The following is a 22,575-nucleotide window of genomic DNA, read 5'->3' as shown; positions in this document are numbered from 1 at the left end:
GCCATTGTGTGTCAGTCAGAGACACTGTTGGAACAAAGAGTGGCTGTGATCCAATAGAACTTTATTGAGAAAAAACAGATAGTGGCCGAACTTGGCTCTTGGACTATAAGTTGCCAATCTTTTAGCTCTCAATCCTGTTTGCTGTTGCCATAAAATAAGATGTTATGAACAACTGAGGCTTTTATTGGACTTATTTCAGAAAAAGCAAATTGTTTTATGTAGTTTGTATTAAGCATTTTTATTGCATTCAAGTGCTAGAAGCTGTCCAATCACAGCTCATCAAAATGCCTGTTTTCTCCGAACTTTCCCTGCTCTTCAGGGCCCTAGAATCCTTCTGACCCCATGGCCAACAACAGCAGTAGAAAAGCCGCCTGAAGGAGCCTCAGCATTTCCATACCGTCAGCTTGCACACTTCGCTTTTTCCCTGTGAGAAGCAGCCTTCTCCAGAAACCTCACACTGACTCCTCTCATGTGCAGAGCCCCCGAGGGGGTGGCCAGATGGGCAGTCGCTGTTGCTGGAAACTTCCGAGTTGAGTAAGGAATTTTTGTGATCATCAGAACCCCTAGCTCAAGCTGAAATCCTGGTGTTCATAGCACGTGATAAAGTCCCCGGTCACCTTAAGATCACCTGCTTGGCAATAATTCACACACCAGGTTAGCAGCACTCAACTCTAAGTCAGGATGCCCCCACTGCCACTTCTGAGATGTCGTTCCCAGAGTCTGTCTGAACATACCCCAAAGAGAGGCAGAGAGTGTGTGCCCGCCACCGTGTGTATAAACCTGCGTGTGGCTCATAGCCACACTTGCTGGATAACCTTGGCTAAGTCATTTAAGCTTCCTCAGCCTGTTCCCTTGTCTGGGAAAAGAGTGATAATCCTATAATCCCCGTAATCAAAGGATCACTGTGGGGATTATATGAACACGGGGACTAATAGCTGTTATAATTTATTCAGTGACACTTGGTGCCAGGCACTGTGCTAAATGGCTTACTCACGTTACCTCATTTAATCCCATGTGAAATGGGCATCATCGGGCCCATGGTACACGTAAGGAAAAACAAGGTTTAAGAAGTGGAAAAAAAAATCCTGTCCAAAGTCAAGGGGCTGGTAGTCAGGGCTAGTCCTGTATGACCCCTCTAGTGACACTCCAGATCATGCCTTCTCTCCACAGCTGACCTCAGCTCAAGTGCCTAGAAGGGTCTGGTATCTGGTAAGTCTTGAGGGGGTACGTTGGCTCTCACTAGGGCTCTTGTGCTGATAGGGGCACCATGGAGTCATGAAACTGTGGCTGTCTCCCTCCTTGAGTCCTCAGGGATTTAACAGTGTTGGTCAGCCTGAAGCTCAGCTTCTCTGTTAAAAACCCGGGGGCCTTGCCAGCAAGCCAGAGGATTTCTTTCCTTTTGGCAGTTGATAGAGTTGCTTTAGACCAAGCACTGTTGCTACTTCAAGCACAGTCCCCAAAGCAGCCTCACTGGCATCATCTAGGGTCTGTGAGGAATGCAAAGCCTCAGGTGCCACCCCAAAGCTCCCGAATCAGCACCTGCTTCTCCACGTGCTCCTTGAGGGGTTCAAGTGCTCATTGAAGAATGAGACACAATGGCAAGTTGCATTAGATGTGGGCCTCAGTTTTGAATACTGTTAAGTGGCTATGTGTAATTAACCTTCCCCTGCCTTGGTCTCTGGCAAAACCACACATCTTATAAATGGGGACAAGGAAGGCAAACTCCCATGAGAGCATTCTCAAGTTTTATTAATATATGCTATTTCTTTTTGTCCTCAAACTTTATATTCTTATTTTGATGATGTCTTGGTATTCTGATTTTGAAGATAGCACTAATATTCCTTTCTTCAAGGAGCTAGCAAGAGCTTTATATGTGACAATCCATGTAAAGCGTCTGGCCTCTAGCAGACACTTAGTAGGTATCGTGTCTTTCGTCTTGCACACCCTGACAGGTGTTACTTTTCACCGGTGTCTAGGTGACAATATCTCCTCCAGGAGGCCCTAACTTCCCCCAAAGTGGAGAGTGATCCCGAGGCTTCTCTTTTACACTGGAGCAAATACGCACACAAATTCACATGGAACGGACACTCTGCCAAGAGCTGGATACCATGGGTGGACCCTGAGCTGTTCCTGGCTTTAGGATGCTCCTTACATGGAAGAAGTGCAAGTCTAAGAACCAGTGACATCCCGGAATAAATAAAGCTGTACACTGGATACCAATTCTGACTGAGCAGAGAAGGGAAGAATTCCTGAAGGAAGAGGCACCCAGAAGAGCTTTGCATAAAGGATAGCATTTGAGAGGGTTTACCCCCGAAAGGAATGACATCCCAACTCGAGGACTGAATTCCAAACCCAAACTTATCCCAAAGGCATTTAGTGGGCACAAGCTTTGTGTCAGGTACAGTTAAGTTCCCTGGAAACATGGAAGAAAACAACAAGCCTGTCTCTGTCATTATTGAATTTGTATTCTGACCCCAAGCAGGGAAGACAGCCAAGACATGTAGACAGAATACAAAGTTTGTTAGCCGACAGCAAGTCCTAGGGAGGAAGTAAGTCAGAGACAAGGAACAGCGGGGCTGGGACATGGCTGCAAATAATTATTGTGGTGGTCAGGGAAGGCCTCACTACTCAGGGGACATAAAGACAGAGATGAGAGAAAAGAGGTAGACCGTTACCCGGGTCTGTCTGAGAGAAGGACATTGTAAGCCAAGAGAAACTCCTGCAGCAAGAATAGGCTGTGTTGGAGACAAAATAGGAGTGAAGGCAGTCCATATCACACTTGTCAAATGGCTGAAAACAGGAGCCAGCACTGAAGTTCCTGCTGCTCACAGAGCCATTGTAAAACCACAAAGGCCTTCCCCTCTGACTGACACTCCCTTTCAAAACCACCTCTCAAAAAACAAATAAACAAAAACCCCTAAAACAAAACAAAAGACAAAAGCAAAACAAAACAACAAAAGCAAAACCACCTTTTGGGAGTGTGCTAATGAAATCCTTCATTCACCCCTCAGGTGCCATCCATTACTTATCTGTGTTTTAGGCAGAGTCTCTCTCTTACTGGCCTGAAACTCTTAGTAGGCCAGGCTGGCTCGTTAGTAAGCCCCAGGGTTCACCTGTCTCTGCCTCCCCAGCACTGGGGTTACAAGTGTATGCTACCATTCCTGATTGTGTGTGTGTGTGTGTGTGTGTGTGTGTGTGTGTGTGTGTTTTAAACCATGCTTCTGGTGATCAAATTCAGTGGCTTGTGCTTGTAAGGTCAGCACTTTGGTATTTGAGCTATCTTCTGAGTCCTCTAAACTACCACTTAGTGCATATCTCTGTTCCCCATTAAACTGGGAGTAACTTGAGACCAAGCTGCTGTCTCATTCATCTCTGTCTCTGACTCTGGGACCTCAAAGAGTCCTTGCTGGTTAACTAGGAAGCATTTGTGCAGTGAAGGTCTGACTGAGTGTTTTCGATTGTCATGAGTATTTACTTCTCTTAACCACTCTCAGTCTCTGTACACCGAGGAGAAAGGGGTAAAGGAGATTAGCGGAGCCTCTCCCATAGCTGGAGCAAGTTGGCGAGAGGTCAGGAACCAGTTGCCCGTAGGACATCCTCCAAAGACCTGTGGATCTAGGTCACTGCAGAGAAGCCTCCAGGGACACCCCCCCCCCCCGTATCTCATACTTGAAAGGCAGTCATGGAAAGCCATGGGTGCACTTGCTGTGGCCCCAGAGAAGAGAACAAAGATCAGGCAGAAGAGGCAAGTTAGGGGGCTGTTTGCTTTAGCCTGATGATAAAGAAATTTTACAGAATGATTTTATAAGGATGTAGGGTGTCTTGTAAGGTGTTAATAACCAGAACTGTGCACACAGGGACCTCTCTACCCCTTACCAAGCATAGCTAGAAGAGTCAGCAAGACTGGCCCTCAAGATCCCTTCTATTAGAAGGACCAAAGGTTCTAAGTTATATTTATCCTAGTCCCAAATGCCCACAACAGTTTCAGTTTGCCCTTATTTCTAAGGGAGAAAACAGGGGATATGTATTGAACATCTACTATGGGGCCAACTGCTTAACTCACTTTATTACTCAAATCTTTGCAATTCTCTGAAGCAGGTATTCCCAAGTCAGGCTATGTGTCTAGAGAATAGCCGCTGAGTCCTTCTGACTCTAGAGCCAGGGAACTCTCTGCTGGCTCTGAGGTCTTGGGCACCTGCTGATTTGTACACTAACCATCTGCCCTTACCACCACGTGCCTGAGAAACCTGGCTTTAGAGTGCTATCTCCAAGTTTTCATTCTTTCTATTAGTTCCAATCTTCCAAATTTGTTGAGTGTATCAAACAGGATCAAACTAGATTATAGATCACCATTTTCGGTAAACACTGTTATCCCAGTAATCTTAAAATCTACAGATGCAGGAAAAGAGGACCAAAGAAGAAGCCAGGGCTTGTGCTTTAGCAGGAACGTCAGGCCAGCGAATTAACAATGACAGCTGAGTATAGTTTGGTGCTATAATATTGAGCAGCCAGGTGGTGGTGGCGCACGCCTTTAATCCCAGCACGCGGGAGGCAGAGGCAGGCGGATCTCTGTGAGTTTGAGGCCAGCCTGGTCTATAAGAACTAGTTCCAGGATAGGCTCCAAAGCTACACAGAGAAACCCTGTCTCAAAAAAAAAAAACAAACCCCAAACCAAACCAAAACATAATATCGAGAGGGAGAGAGCATTTTGTGGAGGATGTTATACTTGAGATGAGACTGATTTGAAAAGATTGGTGAGAAGCATCCAGGTTACGGGCGGAGAAGGACACTGGAAGGAGGGGCAGTACAAGCACCTATTCCTCAAGGGGAAAAACCTCCCACTAAGTTTGTAGCCATCGCGTCACCAGGGTCGCTGGCTGTTATCCCCTTGTACTGTCACTACTGTTTCTAAGCTGAATTCATCCTCAGAGGTGGATATGAGGTCTCCCTAGACCTTTACAGAGAGTCAAGAGTCATTTAGGAATATGAACTCTTGGGTGTGTCTGTTTTCTGTAAACACAGTTGAAAATGTAAGACCCAACCATCCTTATTCTGAATTCCCAAAGTACTCAAAATCACCTTAAGCCAGCTTGTGGTTATTTCCAGAGGCTACATTCTGGATTCATAAGTAGGTGTCATCTCTATAATTATGTGGCATCAGGACAATAAGTAAATGTTTACCCACAGTAAGCATTTAATATATGTCTGTTGGATCGAATATATTCCTTAACAGACTGGAAAGCTTCTTAAGGGTGAGGACACAGGCCGGTTAATGTTCATAAGACCAATGCCTGATGTATTGTAGAACATTAGTAAATTTCTGTTTAATAGATTAAATAAATGAATTCAATAAGTGAACAAATAGTGCCAAAAGTTCATCATTTCAGTGCCATTCACTATACCAACTGTTCTTTTTAACCTCACCTACAACTTAAAATAGCCCTATAATGCAAGCATTATCACTACCATTTAAAATCAAGGGCACCAATACCCAGCCCCATATCCTCAAATGAGCCCATCTAATGCCAACTCCCCCGCCAGTGGCTTTTGCTAGCGCTCCTGGCTTGCAGAGATTGTCTCATGCAGATGTGAAATGTGATGCTCCTACTGTTCCTGTAATGCCTACGGGGACCCACAGAACACAGATACCCATTTTGAGCAGCTCCCCAGACAGAAATGCACATTGTACAATAAGAAAAGCCAAGTGATTCATTTCTCAAAAGAGATCCTTTTTCATTCCCTTTGGTTTGTCCTATAAAATAACTTGCTCCAAGTGACAGCTCTTCAAATATAAATTTCAATAATAAACTTCAACAAATGAAAAACTGAACCAATCTGAGTCCTATTTTTCTTCTGTTGTGCAAGAAAGAATAGAAATTCGTAAGATAAAAAGCTAGTATCAAGTGCTTGGTTAAAAAAGGGCTGAAAGGGAAAAATATTCTGGGTAATGTACTGAGGACAATAGAAGCCTCAGTGACAACTATCTTACCTTCAGCATTCATTGTACTAAAAAGAAGGAGTGTTCAAACTGATGACCCTGGGGCAATGAAAGATTCTTAATCAAAGCCACGTTAAATTAAATTATGCTCAGAATATTCTTACAAGACAGGAAAGAATAGTCATACATTTAAAAATATTTTAATAGGCTCGAAACAAAAAAAGGAGGATTTTTGGCAAACTCCCAGCTAGCCATAAAAATGATCCAGACTTCTTACTTCTTGGCTGGTTTATTCTCACATGAAACAAAGGTCTGGATGTCGAATAGACAAGCCTTTCCACCCAGAGTGGATACAAACCAACAGGTGATTCCAGAAGTGCTGTAGATGTTAAAGACAATGGTTTAGCAACAAAAGAAGAAGAGGCAGAAAAGTCTATCAGATTAATACTAATTGTGTGCTCTGTAATTAGTCTTTGGGCAAAATGAAACTTTGTGGGCGAAGTGTCTGTGGGTGAAAAGAACTGCTGAATTCAATACTAAGACAACGCTTTTCAAAACTCCCCCACCACACGACATCCCTAGAAAGGGCATGCAGAAGCTACCGATGCCATGTTGAAATTTAGATTAGATGAGATAGGTTATGTGAGAGGGCTTGGCACAAAGTAAGGTTTCATAAATATTAGCTGAATACAAACCTTTTAGAACAGACAAAACAGAATGTTTTGTTCTCACCGAAGGAGATGAGATAAATGTCTCTACAGAGATAAGCGAGGACATCAAATATTAGCTGGGGCAGGACCTTGGAAGCCTCAATCAGTGTGTCCTTTATGTAGGAAGGGGTGAGCTTCTCTGGCCTTAGAATGACCAGTAACGACCAATCTTATGAACATGAAGACAAGCTCTCCTATTCTCACCATGGAAGAGTTCATTGTCAGGACAGAACCCGACATGATGCCCACCTTTGTGGTCTGATAGTTTAGTTTGACTTCAAGAAGCATTTTAAAAGACAGAGATTCCTCAAATTTTTAAAAGAAACAAAAGTATATTTGTCTTACAAAACAGCCACCACCACAATGTTTAGCTTGCAAGGGTAAGTGACTGAGGCAAGAGACACACAAGGACAGAAGCACTTACACAGAAATAGGTCTGTTGGGGAGGGATGAGAGGAAAAGTCACCTTTGACTTTGTGAAACGAATGTCAGAGAATGTCCAATCCAAGCAAAGGATGAGCAGCCCCATGACACCGAGTCAAACACCTAGCAGACATGAAAATGAAGAAGCGTCTAGGAATAGGCAAGAACGGCAAGATGTGAACATCTCCTAATGGTTCATGTCTTTAGGCAATGGGAAAATGAAATGACATTCTGATAAGCATGGCTGACCCAGACCCAGAGCATGCTCAGCAGTGCTCAACAACTTTCCAGGATGCGTGGTGTGTGCAGGGACTGCGCTGGTCCTGTTGAGAAGGATCCGTCTGACAGCACTTTCTGTTCCTCCTAGGAGCAGGTGAGACTCCACAAGCACACCAAGACCTCTTGTTTACCCACCTATCACACCAGGGCAGCCCCACACATTCTACCACCCTTCCCTTAAATTCCACAATGCATGTTAGCACACATGCAGAGAAGGGGGTTAAAAGATGCCTTCTGATTGGTTTACTTAAGTTTCCCAAACTCTCTTTTTTTTTTTTTTTTTTTTTTGTAACAGAACCCCCTTTTAAGAAACACACTGCAGATTAAACAGTTTTGGGAAAGACTGTTTGATGGGATTCCTAAGTGAACATTATTCTCCAAAACAGGACTGACCAGTGTCTCAGGATGTAATTACTGTGAGGTGGTTCTCATCGCTGCGATACTGCTTCTGAGATAAGAGGAATATGTACTTCCAAGGTTTCTTTTCCCCTGCTACTAGCTGTGAGCCTGTTTCTCAGAGGACATTGTACAGCCTTGCTTCCAAGACCAGCTAGATACAGCATAGATGTGCAGAGGGGAGGGGATCAGACATCCAAAGATACATTTTCATGTTGGTATGGTTTTGTTCTAATGTAACGAGCTACACACACACACACACACACACACACACACACACACACTTTCCTCCTTCACCCACACACAGATGGGGAGAGATGGTGGGTGGAAACCTATACTGATTGACATCTGACCCTGGAGGTGACTAGTGTAGAAGATAAAGTAGAGGCTTTGGAGTCAAGCGTACATGGTTTAACTTTGCCATGCTACTTAGAAAACACATGAGTTGAATAAGTTACCTAACCTTTTTGAACACATTTTCTTACATGTAAAATAGGGATAACAATGATACCTCATAGAACTGGTATAAGAATGATATTACTACATGCCAGGTGATTTTCTGTGTGTTTTACCCTTGCTAATACATAACCCTACAAATGTTCCTGTTTTAGAAATGGGGAAACGGAGGAGCAGAGGGTGAGGATACCTGTTGCACAGCTAGTCAGTAGGAAGACTGGGTATATTGCGGGAAGCCTAGCTCTTCATCACTAGGCTTCTGCCTAGCACACTGCTAGATTCCAGGAAGTCCGCGATCCTCCTCTGGAAGACCCAGACACACACGTACAAGCACAGACACCCTACGCCCCCTTCCTCCTGGCTTCAAGAATCTGCTGGTTTTGTTATTAGTTTATTACATGGTGTAGTTCAAGTGGGCAGCATGCGCCAGCTTGACAAACAAAAGGATCCTGTGTGGCTGCTCAAGGCAGGGAAGAATAAATTCAACGCTGAGACATGTTAGTTCATTTTGAATGATGACTCACTGCCGCTATGTTCACAAACAGCTTGCTAATTAAACTTTCTTATGAACTCAGCTAACCAATTTTTCCAATGCATGGAGGAAAAATCATTCATTATAGACCGGAATCCAAAATCTAATATTAACAGCACAAGTAGGATCTGTGGCAATGTAATTTGATCAGCTCGAGCATTAATAACAGTTAGACACTGATGTCTGAGAGAGTTAATCAGCTTTCGCTGAGATGTGCGTAGATAACTGAACAAAACATCTGGAAGGCAGACTAGAAAGCAAAGCTGGCTTATCACAGGGCGTGGATGCCTTTCTGCACAAATCCCCTGCTTACAGCATCCTGTCTTCAGAGTGACCACAGTAATATCCTGAACTGGTATCACTTCAGCGGCTCGCCAACATCCAATCTCACAACACTCAGTGAGGTGGGAAGTACTCTTTAACTCCCTTGATGGAAGCACCTAAGGCACGGAATGTCTGGATACTCAGAAAGTCCTGCAGCCTATCCTAGAGAAGAACCTGGGAGAGCCTTTTATCACACTGGCTTAATTATTTAAAAAGTAGAAAATAACTATATAATGTGTGTTTACATAAGCACATGTCTGTAGATATTTATGTGTGCATTGTACATATGTGTGCACGTATGTGGAGGTACGAGGACAATGAGGACATCATTTTCATGAACTATCTTTTTTTTTTTATTTTGAGACAGAGTCTTTCACTGGCTTGAAACCTTGGCCAGGAGGCTGGGCTGTGGGGCTAGTGAGCCCCAGGAATCTGATTGTCTCTGCCTCCTCAGTGTTAGGCTTGTAAGAACATGCTACCAAGCCTTCCTTTTTTTTTTTTTTTTAAACCATGGGTTCTGTGGGTTTAACTAAGGTCTTTGCAAGTACTTAACTCATTAAGCTGTTTCTCCAGGCTTTAAAGTGGTCTAATTTTTAAATTAATCTTAGAATTTATCCTGCTGCTTTCAGATATGGAAGTTAAGGCTTCCACTCACAGTCTTCTAAAGCCACCAAACCTGTCACTTGTGATTTCTGTAGAATGCCTTCATATGCATCACCGAGTCTGAACACACACGTACTACCAAAATAAAGTAGGGGAGGGGGTTTTCTTCTTTACTGGATACTGAGGAAGTGGTCGTCTGAGGGGTGATAAAGCAATCCGTGCAACGTCCCTGCTCATCTGTTAAAATAGGGGTGTGTGTGTGTGTGTGTGTGTGTGTGTGTGGCAGGGAAGGCAGGATTTCACTGAATTTGATTTCAGTTTGGGAAGGTTTGACATCCTGAGCATGGCACGTGTGAATATGTTCGGGGAGTGTGGCGTTCTCCGGGAGGGCTCTTCCTCTTTGTGCTCCTGGTGGCTGCCTCATTGGCAAGGCTGCACTGACGGGGAGGGAGGCTGGAAGGGGCAAAGGCAGGTAAGATAGTTTTTGTTTTGACATTAGCAATTCCTGTGTGTCGTCCAGACTGGAGTTCTGGTCAGAACCATGGAAACCCTCACCTAAAGGATGGAAGCTATCCTAAATGAAGTCCTGTGTGCTCAACCTTGAGAACTGCAGGGAGGGACAAGACCGCAGAGATTCAAGTTAGCACTTCACTGGAGGGCAGCAGGCAAGGAAGGCTTGCTTTGGAGCCGTTTTCCTGGCACACTGTTGAGATCTGATGCTGTACAAACAGGGACTCCATTCAGGCAGCTTCTCCATGGTACTGCCAGACTTTGTCATTAAAAAGGAAAAAAAAAAAAAAAAAAAAAAAAAAGAATCAATCCAAATTGGGTCTGGGAAAGAGAGGAGTAAAGGAAACCTCCATGTGTGTGACTTCAGGATTCATAGCCCGTCTTGCATTATAGCTGGCAGCTGTCACCACAGACCCTGGAAATCCAGAGAAAGGGGTATGGAGGAGCTGGCAGGAAGTGCGGGATAGAGCTGGGCTCCTGGCCTACACTCGAAAACAGGGACCAAGGTTATCACATGTTTTTTCCTTCCTATAAAAGAGAACTCTGACTAGCTTGTCTGTCGGTTCTCAGACACACCACATTTAATTTACTAATTTTCCTCTGGTGTTCTTTTTACCCTTCCGTATCCATTTCCCTCTGCCTATAATCCATTTTAATAGTAACTCTTTATCTTAAAAGCCAGCTCAAGTCTTTTCAGATCACAGTGGCATATGTGGAAATAAGAAGTCAGAGAAAGGAGGACAGGAAATTTAGAGAGAGACACCGAAAGAGAGAAACAGAGAGAGACAGAGAGATAGAGACAGAGACAGTGAGAGAAGAGAAAGAGGAGGAGGAAATAGCAGGAAAATAAGCCACGCGATTGGTTGATTGAAGTATTCTTCGGATTTCTCTGTTTAGATAATTGCACATGCTGGATGCTTCAACAGGCTAAAGGAGGCACGAAAGAAAAAAGCCTCTAAAAACAACACGAGAAAATACCTGGGATCACTAAGTTGGTGTTTCTGACTTACACCGCAAACGAGAATTACTTAATCTGATTCTAGATGAATGTGATGAGAGATGCCTGAGGAGCCACAGTTGTTCTCCTAACTTGAACATCCACTTTGAGTGACTGGGCCCAGCATCGCACCAGACTTTCAAGTATGAGACAGGAGCTGATTAGAAAATCAGACTTATAAATTAGTAAGAAATGGATGTGGAAAAAGTCCGTGAGCAAATATGTACCTGACCTCAGGAGGGTAACAGACATCATCCTATGTTGGGTAGGGTTATTTATTAGCAAGGAGAAGGTGTTAAGAGACTTGGGTTGAAATTTCAGCTTCATTTATTAGCTCCAACCTTGAATGAATTACTTCCTCTTCCTGAGCTAAAGCTTCTTCACTAACAAAGAGGCCATGGGAAAACATACCTTGTGAAGTAGCCCTAACTGCTCCATTCAGTATTTCCGGATAATGTTCATATTACTCTGCTTATAACAAACGATTCTGATTTAGATAGATTTTGAAAAACACATAAATTAATTTTATTATAGGTCCAGAGGCTGGAAGCCCAAGATCAGGGCAGCAGAATTCTGGCTAGGCCCCACCTTCTGGCATGCAGAGGACTGCCTTATTTAATGTGCAGATACACAGAGCGCTCTGGTTTCTTTCTCTCTTCTCATTAGGATACTAATATTATTGGATCCTATCCACATGACCTCATTTAACCTTAATTACTTGGGCAAAGGTCCTATTTCCAGTTGCTTTGCGGACCAGGATTTCGCTATATGAATCTGGTGAGTGAGGAAAAATAAACATTTACTCCTTAGCAATACTTCCGGAGCATGGATCAATGGCCTCCTCATTATATACTGATTTTCTACAATCTATTTTTTGCCATGTTTAAGGGCCATTCTTCTTTGACACTCGCTCTGAGCACCTTGGCCCATTGCTTCTCTTTACTCCTTTCGATATTCATAACTGATGTTGTCTGCACCCTCACTCAGCAGAAACAGAATGATAAAAGAATAGAAAGATTATAGGTTTTATAGACAGACAGACAGACAGACAGACAGAACAAACCAATGACTCTCACCAGATAATTCTAGGCTTGGATTCCTTTCTGCAAAATGTGGTAATAGCCACTGGTCATGGGAAATAGAAAGTTTCTTTCTTTCTTTTTTTTTTTTTGAAAATTAAATATACTTCTACTTTTATTAAGCTTGAAGATGTCATTGTTATAACAGTTTCTTTTTTTTAATTGATTTTTAATGAGCTCTACATTTTTCTCTGCTCCCCTCCCCGCCTCTCCCCTCCTCCTTTCAACCCTCCCCCATGGTCCCCATGCTCCCAATTTACTCAGGAGATCTTGCCTTTTTTCACTGACCCTACGGACACTCTCTGTCAGACACTGTAGTGGCCACATAGCAGGCCTGCTGTCAAGTTCTCTCCTTACATCATTAGGAATCAGTTCTCTTGTGTTTTCTTTCCAAAGACTTTGGTATGTGCGTAAGTAGTGTACATGAGGATGTTTCTGTGTGTGTCTGTGCATATGCATGTGCATGCACATGGAGCCCAGAGGCCAACACCAGCTGTCTTCCTCAATTGCCTTCCACTTTAATCTTGAACCTGGAGCTCACTGATTTGGCTAGAGCGGGTGGCCAGCAAACTGTGGGATATTCCTGACTCTGCTGTCGCAGCCCTGTGTGTGCAGGCAAGTCTCCCCACTCTCGGCACACATGGGTGCTGGGCTCCAAACACAGATCCTCATGCTATGCAGTAAACATTTTATACACTCATCCATCTAATTAGCTCCTTTTAAATAATTTTAATGGTCAGGGGTGGGAAAAGTAAGACTGGACTTTGGTAAAGCCAAACCAAGCCACCCTAGAGAACAGAAAAGGTGGCCATGCTTCAGAAGACCTGCTTCTTCTACATCTGGGGGCTGATGGAGGACCTGTCCTGCCCCGCTCATTGTCCCTAGAGTAGCACGTCTTCTATTTTGGGACTTTCTCATAATTTAGAATTATGAGAGGAGAGAATGACATTTACGTGGTCTGAGAGAGTAAACACTAAGTAGACACTGTTGGCTGATTGAAAATGTTTTACAAGTGTAAAAAGCCTTATTCAGATAGATGGCCTCTATCTAAATTTTATCTTTTCTCCAATCTAGAAATATCTTCCCCATCAAAGCTCAATTTCAGTACTGTAGAAGAAACCAGAACGGCAACTTGAAAGATTTTCAGTTCTCGTGAGGCATAAAGACAGGCACAGAGTTCATCAGTTATGAGACTAAGGGAGCTGGAGAATGGGGGTGGCACAGAATGGGGGAGGGGCAGGCTGAGAAAGAAATCACCACTACCATACCTCTCAAAAGACAAGAAAAGGAATTTCCCTTACACATTTCGGAAGGCACTTTCTTCCTGCCCTGAATCTGATGAATTACATTTTTAGATAATGTGCGGAAATTTCAGTTTGACATTATCTTCCTGCTTGGTTCTTAGTTGCAATCATCCAGGCCATTGTACGGAGATGTGTGTGTGTGTGTGTGTGTGTGTGTGTGTGTGTGTGTGTGTGTGAGTGCATGTGTGTGAGTGTGTTTGCGTTTGTATGTATTTGTGTATATGTGTTAGGAGAAAGAGAAGATGCTGGGTGAACAGGGAGCTGGTCTTATGAGCCAAACAGTCAGCTAAAGCACGGAAATAGAAACTCCTTAAAATACCCAGGCCTGATTCACATCCTAGGTAAAAGCCATTGAGACATTTCTCCGGGGATGAGAGGACATTTTCCTATCTAAGTTTGGAATCAGGGCAGAACTGTCAGATTTGGAGGGAGGATGAAGGGGAAGATAATCAGGAGGCAAAAGAAACCTTAGCTGGTCTGTAATCCTTACAACTGCCATTTTGTGGGGGGAAAAACAAGGACAAGAACAACAGCAACAACTGTTGAGAGATGCCCGATGTGCTGGCACAGAGCCAGCCTCGCGGCTCCACTCAACCGCCAAGTTCTAATTAGAAACAGTGGAAGGTCTCTGGTTGCCCTTGGTGGATGGGTAAGAGGCACACCGATTACATGGCTTGCTGTCCACACCTAATGTTCTGACAGGCTTGTTCTTCACAAGGCAGGCTCCTCTTCTAGTTTGCCATCCCTGTAGACTTCCAGATTTTCTCCACACCTAAAAATTTCCCATTAACTTCCTTCAGTAGTAGTCAACCCCTTTTCCAAGTCAACATGTCAACCTCTTTTATTCTTCTTGGTGGCACATGTGTAAGGTGACGGCAGGGAGGTGACGCATGCAACAGCCGATGCGAATCAGCCTGATTTCCTTCTGAGTGCAGGAGACCTGGCACCCTGCATCTTTCCAAATCTGAGCAAAACATGCTGCCAAGTGCTATTTCCTATACTCTTTCCCTCAGTGACAACCACTCTTCTCCCGTGCCTGTAAGGAAACTGCACGAAGATAAGCAATATTTTGGGATTTTCTTGGATATACCTAATTGTGCCTGGGCTTAATTACACAAAGGCAGCTTCCATCATAATGCAGTGCTTTGAAAAATAAAAGGCCAACACAACCAAAGGCATTTCAAGAAGGGAGAAAATCAGAAGTTAAAACTATGAAACAGCTTCATTGAATAAGCGGCCGTGAATTTGAATGGTGGGGGCAGATGGTAGGAGCTGGAGGGAGGACATGGGGACATTATGTGATTGTATTATAATCTCAGAAAACCTTGTATATACCAACACGACTTGAGGTTTGAGTTTAGGTGGGCACTGGCTTGTTGAGTGAAACAGGGTTGGATCCGAGTCTTTGCTCCTGCACTCGAAGGGTGACTCAACTTACACAAGTTTTTCATGTACCCCCAACTTCAGATTTCATCTGCAAAGGAGGCTGAGGATCACACTAGGCTCTGACTCCTGGGTGCAGCTTGAGTGAGGCCTTGAAGGTGATTATTAGACGGTGGCAGCCCCAACATTCTCCAGGAGACGCCTGTGTACTCGTCCATGAGCTGCTATGCCACCACCCTCAGAAAGAGCATTCGGGTGCACACGGCACACAAAAACTCAACAGCTATTCTTTGTCTTTGCTAGAGCTTATAGAAGATTAGTCTAATAAACTCATCTAAAGGCTAGTTTTATAGGAGTACATTGGTAACTTTTTCAGAATATCGTTTTTATTTTTTTCTGAACCTTATCTTGTTTATGTGGTCATCTTGGAGACGGTGTTCCTACAAATCCAGTCCCCTGGAAGCAGAGGTGAAAGAGAGCAAGTCTGGAGCCTGACTCTCCTCTCCCTTCTATCCGCTAGCCCATACTGTAGCGGGGCTCTGCCCTGGAAACTCTGCTACAGAAAGGCTCTCTATTGCTGATTTCCATCCCCGTCTCACCTGCTGAGGGACACACAGGCTGCCTAGGCCTTCACAGACCCAGAGACCTCTCATGTCGCTGTATCAAAACAGAGTTGGTTCCCCTTTTAAATTAGAGATGCAAATTCAGATACGGAGACGCCACCGGCAGAGAATTCACCTCAGTGCCCCGAGTGTTTCAAAGGGTTCTGTGAGCTTTTACCTACTTGTTCTGCTTTTGCCCCTGAATGATGATATTAACTCAAAGATGTATTATAAAGGAAAAAAAAAAACCCATGAAGTGATGGGTTAAATTTGGCGTTGAGAAGTATTTTGACATACTTAAGTCCATCTGGCAATGCTGCTTCCTAGTAGACCACGGTTTCTGAAGAGCACCTCCACTCAAGCTATACTTCCTTCGGCCAAAGCACCGAGGAGGAGAAGCTGCTTTTGTTCTTGCCTGAATGTCAGCTCTGGTTCTTTGCTTTTCTTTCCTTTGCCCAGAGCTGAACTCGGTCTTTTTAACCTCTGCAAAGCCCCAGCTAGCACAACTGCTTTACTTAAGCACTGAGTGTTTAGGGTCTGTCCATACACCAGTCTAGACAGATCCAGTTTGTAGTCAGCCGTGTTCAGTTTGGACTGCCCTATTCTACTCCTGTAGAGCTCCGACTTGTCTGAAATGGACAGAACACTGTTCTTAAAAGCTGTTCCCAGGCAGATACATGGAGACGGCCATCAAGTAGAGATGGTGGTTTCCTTTCTTTTCTCTTTGGGATGAGGCAGCTCAAAGGTGTCTATTGCCTCATATGAACTTCTTCCTTCCTAGGTTTTGTTGTTGTTGCTGCTTGGACGCGTGGGCTTTATATAGGCTAAGCACAGAGCTATAGCCCCAGCTTCCTCTAAGGACTTTGTTGTTTTTTTCCCCCTCTTCATCATTCCTTTTGGGGTGGAGCAGTAACAAGATAGACCCTTCTAATGATAAACTTGGCATCCCAGCTGGACTGGCATTAGACCACCTAATTCTGTCCTAGTCAAGCTGTATGTTTCTTCCCCTAAAAATGCCAATCATAGAGAAATTTGGATTAAGTAAAGTAGAACAAAAGTCAAAGGCAATGAAACAAACAAACAAAAAAAGCTAGGAACCTAGATGAATTCTCAGAAGTCCATGAGAAATACATAATTTCTACCCAGGCTTGTTCTTCGACTGAACCCTAAGGGTCATGTGAGATTTCCCGTTCTCCCTAGCAGCAGGTAGATGGAGGGGAAAAAGCCAAGATTTGGCTTTCTGTGACATCATGTGTCTATGGCGATACCCCAAAACATGTCAGGTTGTATATTTTATCTCCTGGGTATCCAGATAAAGTGTCTTTTCCTAATGCAAAATGAAAAAACCAATGTTTCTCAGAGGACATTACTTAGTAAGTTAGAAAGACGCCCAGAAACACTGCAAGGGACTCAACTCTGGGACTCTCAGACAATGGGCCTGAACTTTGAAGAGAGATGCAGGTTGAATTATATCCCGCGTGGATGACGAACACTGTTATCTATGCTTCCCTTGTACACGGCGTCTTGTTTAGGGGCAGGGTGCACTAGGTAGGCTCTCCAGAGGGCATCCAGCAGTCTCTCCCTGGAAGAACACACTGTTGTTTTGGGTTATGGTCTTCACTCTGCACGGGCTCCAGAATAAAGTCAAGCTCTAGGGGATTCCTTTGCTGCCTGGAGAAGTCACTTAGTCTGCCTTTAGTTTCCTTACCTAAGCAAATGGAAGATGTGGTCTGTGGTGATGACCACAGGTTTGCCCAGTGCTTAGCCAGTGCTCAGTGGTACCCCCAGTCACTCAAGTCTATGACCAAATTTCTTCTGTGTGTCCGTACGTGGAGAAGTCAATAATGACCCACAGGCAGAAGTCCTCCAGCTAGTTAACGCCATCAATGGAGTCATTCTCTCTCAAGGGAGCTGAACTTCTCAGACCCCAGCCATGTTTCCTAGGGAGTGGCTTGGGGCTGGGAAATCTTAATCTTCAATTCTTATCTTTCTGTTGCCTCCCACCCCCCAATCCTCCCACTGGATATTCAGAACTTCTTGTAAACTTCACAGGATCGGGCTGCACTCAGATCTGTAGGAGGTGTTGGAGGAAAAGGGGGGACCGGGATGTTAGAAATCAGGGCAACAAAAATACCTATGATGTCATTCACCCTGACTTCTGGACTGGCTGCAGCCTTTGCACTTGTCTGGTGTGACACTTCACTCCTGCTGACCTGGGCTAGGACTGAAGCCCAACGTGAGCCTCTGAAGTTCTTCGGCTCAGAGCGATTCTCAGCCTTCCCTTCCTACCTCCCACAGCCCCATCTCTCCCTCCTTCTCTGACTTTTAGCATAGCCAATTAAACCTGAACAACGGGTGGATGGAGGAAATACACTGCATCTATGGAATGGTACAGCAGGGACCGGTTTCACTGTTAATTTAAAATGCTAGAATTAATTAGGTAGTGTAAATGAAGAATTTAATAAGCACTCTTTACAACCATAAGTTCTACTTTTATTAAACACTGCTACCAAATGAGGGCAAATATCTCTGCTCTCTCTATATTTCCCAGCCTCATTCCCACAAGTTCTCTACAAATAAAATTTTTGCCTGAAATAAAAAATTACATAATTATAATTTATGCCCGAATTGTATTTCTGCCTTCAACCCATAAGCTTCATCTTTAAGCTCAGATGCTCCTGTATGTCTCTGCTTGTGCTGGAGAGGGTGCTAAACAAACCAGAGTTGACAATTTTGGTTTTGTATACCAAATTAAAGGCTGTCTTCGAAGCTGTCACTCCTATTCAAATCCACTCGGTGAACTACCAAATTAGCATTCTTTCAGTAAAGGAATCTGCTTGTTTAAACACGTGTCTTCAGAAAACAAGGAACAACACCATGAATCAGTACTTTAAAAAATCTCACTGCTGCTCTGAAGGAACCCTCCTGAAAAGGTGATTAATAATACCCATTCACCAGGATAGCCGGCAGAATCCCTTTTTAGAATGTAAGGCAAAACCAAAAATACATCTTCTATATAGGAGTGGGAGGAAGAATCATATGGTTAACTGGTTTTAATTTGGTTTGAATTATCATCCCATTATGTAAAGATTATTCAAGGAATCTAAACATTGGCTTTATCAAAGTACCGGCATTTAAAGGTTAGAAGATCGAATACACTCGCCTAAGATCTGTAAAGCCTGACCCCATTAGGAGGACTGGATATAAGATTTCTCTCTGGACCATGCTCCGTTAAGGCTCCCTCTTCACAAATAGCTCCCTCCACTAACTGGAGCCTCCTATCCAACAGTCCTCTTACTAGGGGTGATGCAGCCAGTCTCTCATCTCGTCCTTACAATACACTCTTAAGATAAGTATCATTTTCCAATTTTACAGCTAAATAAATTGTGTTGGGGGATTGTGTGACTTGTACTATAATAAACAGCACTTATTTTTAGCTTTGTACTTAATTTATAAAGGGGGCACATTTCCATGTGGATTAGAAGAATAAAAGGATGGATTTGTTTGCATGAGCATGTATATGCTGTAGCATCTGACTTAAAACGGGGCCGATATCGCATCCTGATCAAATCACAGGGTCCCGTTTTCATTTGTGCAAGCCAGTTGCTTGTCAGTTAAGCTGAAGTCCTCCAGGTTAATGTGATGACTTCACGAGTGGAGCACTCCGCTAGCCGCTTCACTGGTCGCCCTCGTTATGCAACTCATTAATTTTTTTAAGGAAGATATTCTCACTTCCAATAAGATGATAGGGAATTTTCTCCCCAAACAGGCATAGTATAATTGTCTGACAAACATTAAAATCCTGATTACTGAGGTTGTTTGGGGGGTAGGGGTATTGCTCTGTGTTTAAGCACAAGGTCAAGAAGAAAGCAATTAATTAAAGACCATCTTCAAAACGAACCAACGTATGAGATAAACTAGTTCCCATACGTATCTTCACTAGGCATCGTCCTTCATCTGGGGAGTATTTACATTCTAGCATCGCCTGCTATCTTTGGGATTTGTTCTTCTCAGAGACAAAGAGCAATTCTGTCATCCTTCCACTTGGCCCCCTTCTAAAACATGTGCCATGACATATGGAAGAAAACTGGGCACATACAAACCAAATGTTTGAGGACAGAAGAAGGGAATGAAAGCAGCGTAGAGTACAGGGTAGGAAAGGCAGAAGGCAGAGCTCAGGACTAAAATGCAAACAAAGGAGGAGCTAGGGACATATCTCAGTTGGTAGAGCACTTGTCCAGTGTGCTTGAAGCCCTTATTTCTAGCACCCATAAAACGAGGCATGGCAGTACATGCCTGCAATCCCTGCTGTCAGAAAGCAGAGGCATCCTCAGCTATCCAGTCAGTTCTGTGCCAGCCTGGGACACATGAGTCCCTGTCTTAAAAAAAAGAAAGAGTAGTGGCAGCTGATCAAAAATAAATGAGTATACAATCAAAGGACCAGTCCATATAAAGGGGAAACACACTTGAAAATCTTCATCTGTTTCCTAGTTCAGATAGTCTGCAAGGGGGCTTTTGTGGTGCACATGTGTCTACATGGTATGAGTTTGTGGCATGTATACATGCAATCATTGCATGGGATATGTGATGTAGGCATTCAGATGCACTGTTACACACACACACACACACACACACACACACACACACACTGTGTGTGTGTTGTAAATCCCCAGCCTTAATGTTGAAGAGGGTACCTGTAATTTTGTCTCGCACGAGTTTGCAGGATTCTATTTCACCAATGCTCCCAAAGAGACTCCTGAATTCCTCTTGGGTCATATTCTGGGGTAAATAGTTGACGATGAGGTTGGTTTTGCTGTCATCTGTGGCTGCGCCTGTCTGCATGGGAGAAGGACAGTTTCTGTTGTTGCTGGAGGGTCCATTGCTTGTATTGGATGTCGGTCCATTTGACACCTGAGGCTCCATGGTGCTAATTATCTAAATAAAAAAAAATATTTTGAAATCTCAGAAGACACAAAGTCTGTTTAAGATTTTATTTTATTTGCTGAAAAGAAAGGGAACAAGATGAGGCAAGATGGAGCAAAGAGACTGGGTTGTGAACACAGCTGATTTAGAAGCATGTTTTTAACCAGGATGTTAAGCTCCTCTTGCTATTTTTAGGCCAGCCCCTAGATTTTGAACACAGACTAGAATGCAGTGGGAACTCTCCCATTATTTTGTTAATGAAAAGCTAATTCCTATTTTCATTACACAATCACTCTCAGAAATGTATACTTAAGCCATACCAAATTATAATTAAAACGTAAAGTAATAATCATGATTAAAATTATAGTTCCATTAAAGCTGAAAAAGCTAAATATAGAGGACTAAATTCATAAGATCAAATACAGTACCTGTTTATTAACTATCTCATAAAATAAAATGACATTAAATTAAGTGGGGCTGTTCCATATGTGAAGGTCTTAGGTTTGCACTGATGCTTTAAACACTGATCAAACTTCTGATTCATGAGTGCATTCTGGGAAGATGCAAAATCATCTAATTAAAAAAAACTCCAGCCATTCTGTTACTGCCCCCCCACTCTAATAAAACAAACAAAAACACAAACAAGAACTTTTTTTTCTAGGCCTTCACCTTTGGACCTGGCATAGTCTTTAGCTCTTAACATATTACTCCAAGAGGACTTTCTCTTAATATAAATACTTATTTAAATATCTAATTAAACATATTTGAACTGTCCCAGGAAGCATGCAAGAAAAATAATAATAATAAAATCATTGATTCCTTATCCTTAGGAACTTTCAGTAGGCTACAGGCATTTAATTATCCCTGCTTCCTGGAAAAGGGGATTCAGAGAAAGGGCACAGGAGAAGATGCAACAGTGAGATCAAGCACAGAAAGGTGGGACTTGAAGATGCCCTGCACAGGCTGATAGAACTGGAAAATCATCAAACCACAGAGCCAGAAGGTAACTAACGTTCCAGGGAGTACATTAGAAAAGTGGGGCCGACTCTGGGTCTGCACCCTGGTTTTCTGGCCCCATCTAGAGACCACCCATATCCCCCTTGTAGTTCCTGTCTTGGCTTCTCTCACTGGACTGTGACCCAGGGTGTATAAGCCAAATAAACCCTTTACTCCTGCCTTTGCTTATGGTTTTATCACAACAATAGGAACCTAACTAAACCACTAACTGTCCATCATGATATTGCGTCTATCACATTTGAAATTGTCATCAACTACTGGGGATGAAAATTTCAGCTCTGTGATGTCTGATAAAGGGGACTCAAAGTCATCTGCCTTGAGAAATGGCAGGAAGGGAGAAGACATTTATACAGCAGCTGAATATTGGTAAAAACAAGTCCCTGACACTTACCAGTGTCACGCTGCCTGTCCCACCTGACTGGACTTCTCACAAGAGGGCAAGGGTTCATATCCTAATATGTTCTGTATCTCAGTACCTAGGAAAACCAGTACAGCCAAACCCTGAGAACCAGTTCCTTCAGTGATATTACTGTTTGTGTGCCCAGAGGATATTTTTCATTGGGAAAAATTTTCATTGAATATAATAAAAATGTCATAAATGTATAAATTTTAAGTCTACAACTCAAGAGTGTTTATTAAGTGAACAGACCTGGACAATTTCCTTTAGGTCATAAGATGGAAGATGACTAGGACGGCAGAAATTCTCTTGCCCTGCCCCTCATTGTTTAAATAAAAATAAGTACTATTATATAGATTCAATATACCCCTTTTCAAACTTCATATACATAATAGTACCACATGTACTCTTTTGTGGTTTGTCACACATCTAAAGTGTTTTCTGTGTTGTTACACATAGCCATAGGCATTCTTCTTCACTGCCACAGATAATTCCATTGTATGTAACTAACATATCTTATTTATCTGCTGCTTTTACTTTGGATATAGCATAAGTATTGCTGTCGTGTCTTTTGGTATATCTACACACATTTCTAGGATTCCAATTTTGGGGTCGTAAGGGATATGTATGATAAGCCTTAGTGGATACTGCCATTGGGTTTTCAAAGTGCTTACCCAAACGTAACATTCTTGCCTGCAGAGA

The 22,575-nt window shown here is 43.2% G+C and overlaps 1 protein-coding gene across 1 annotated transcript in view; it reads right to left on the bottom strand.

The window, feature by feature from the left end:
* Positions 1-22,575, bottom strand: part of Elavl4 (ELAV like RNA binding protein 4) — an 82,223-nt gene that overhangs the window by 27,222 nt on the left and 32,426 nt on the right. The window contains exon 2 of the mRNA XM_050136207.1: positions 20,231-20,471. Within this exon, the coding sequence (XP_049992164.1) occupies positions 20,231-20,471 (241 nt within the window). The remainder of the gene's footprint in view (positions 1-20,230; positions 20,472-22,575) is intronic.

This window comes from Alexandromys fortis, unplaced genomic scaffold (assembly GCF_014885135.2).
Source record: "Alexandromys fortis isolate MF-2015 unplaced genomic scaffold, M_Fortis_MF-2015_v1.1 scaffold_13, whole genome shotgun sequence".
In the NCBI taxonomy this organism is placed as follows: domain Eukaryota; kingdom Metazoa; phylum Chordata; class Mammalia; order Rodentia; family Cricetidae; genus Alexandromys; species Alexandromys fortis.
This window is presented reverse-complemented; position numbering and strand designations above follow the sequence as displayed.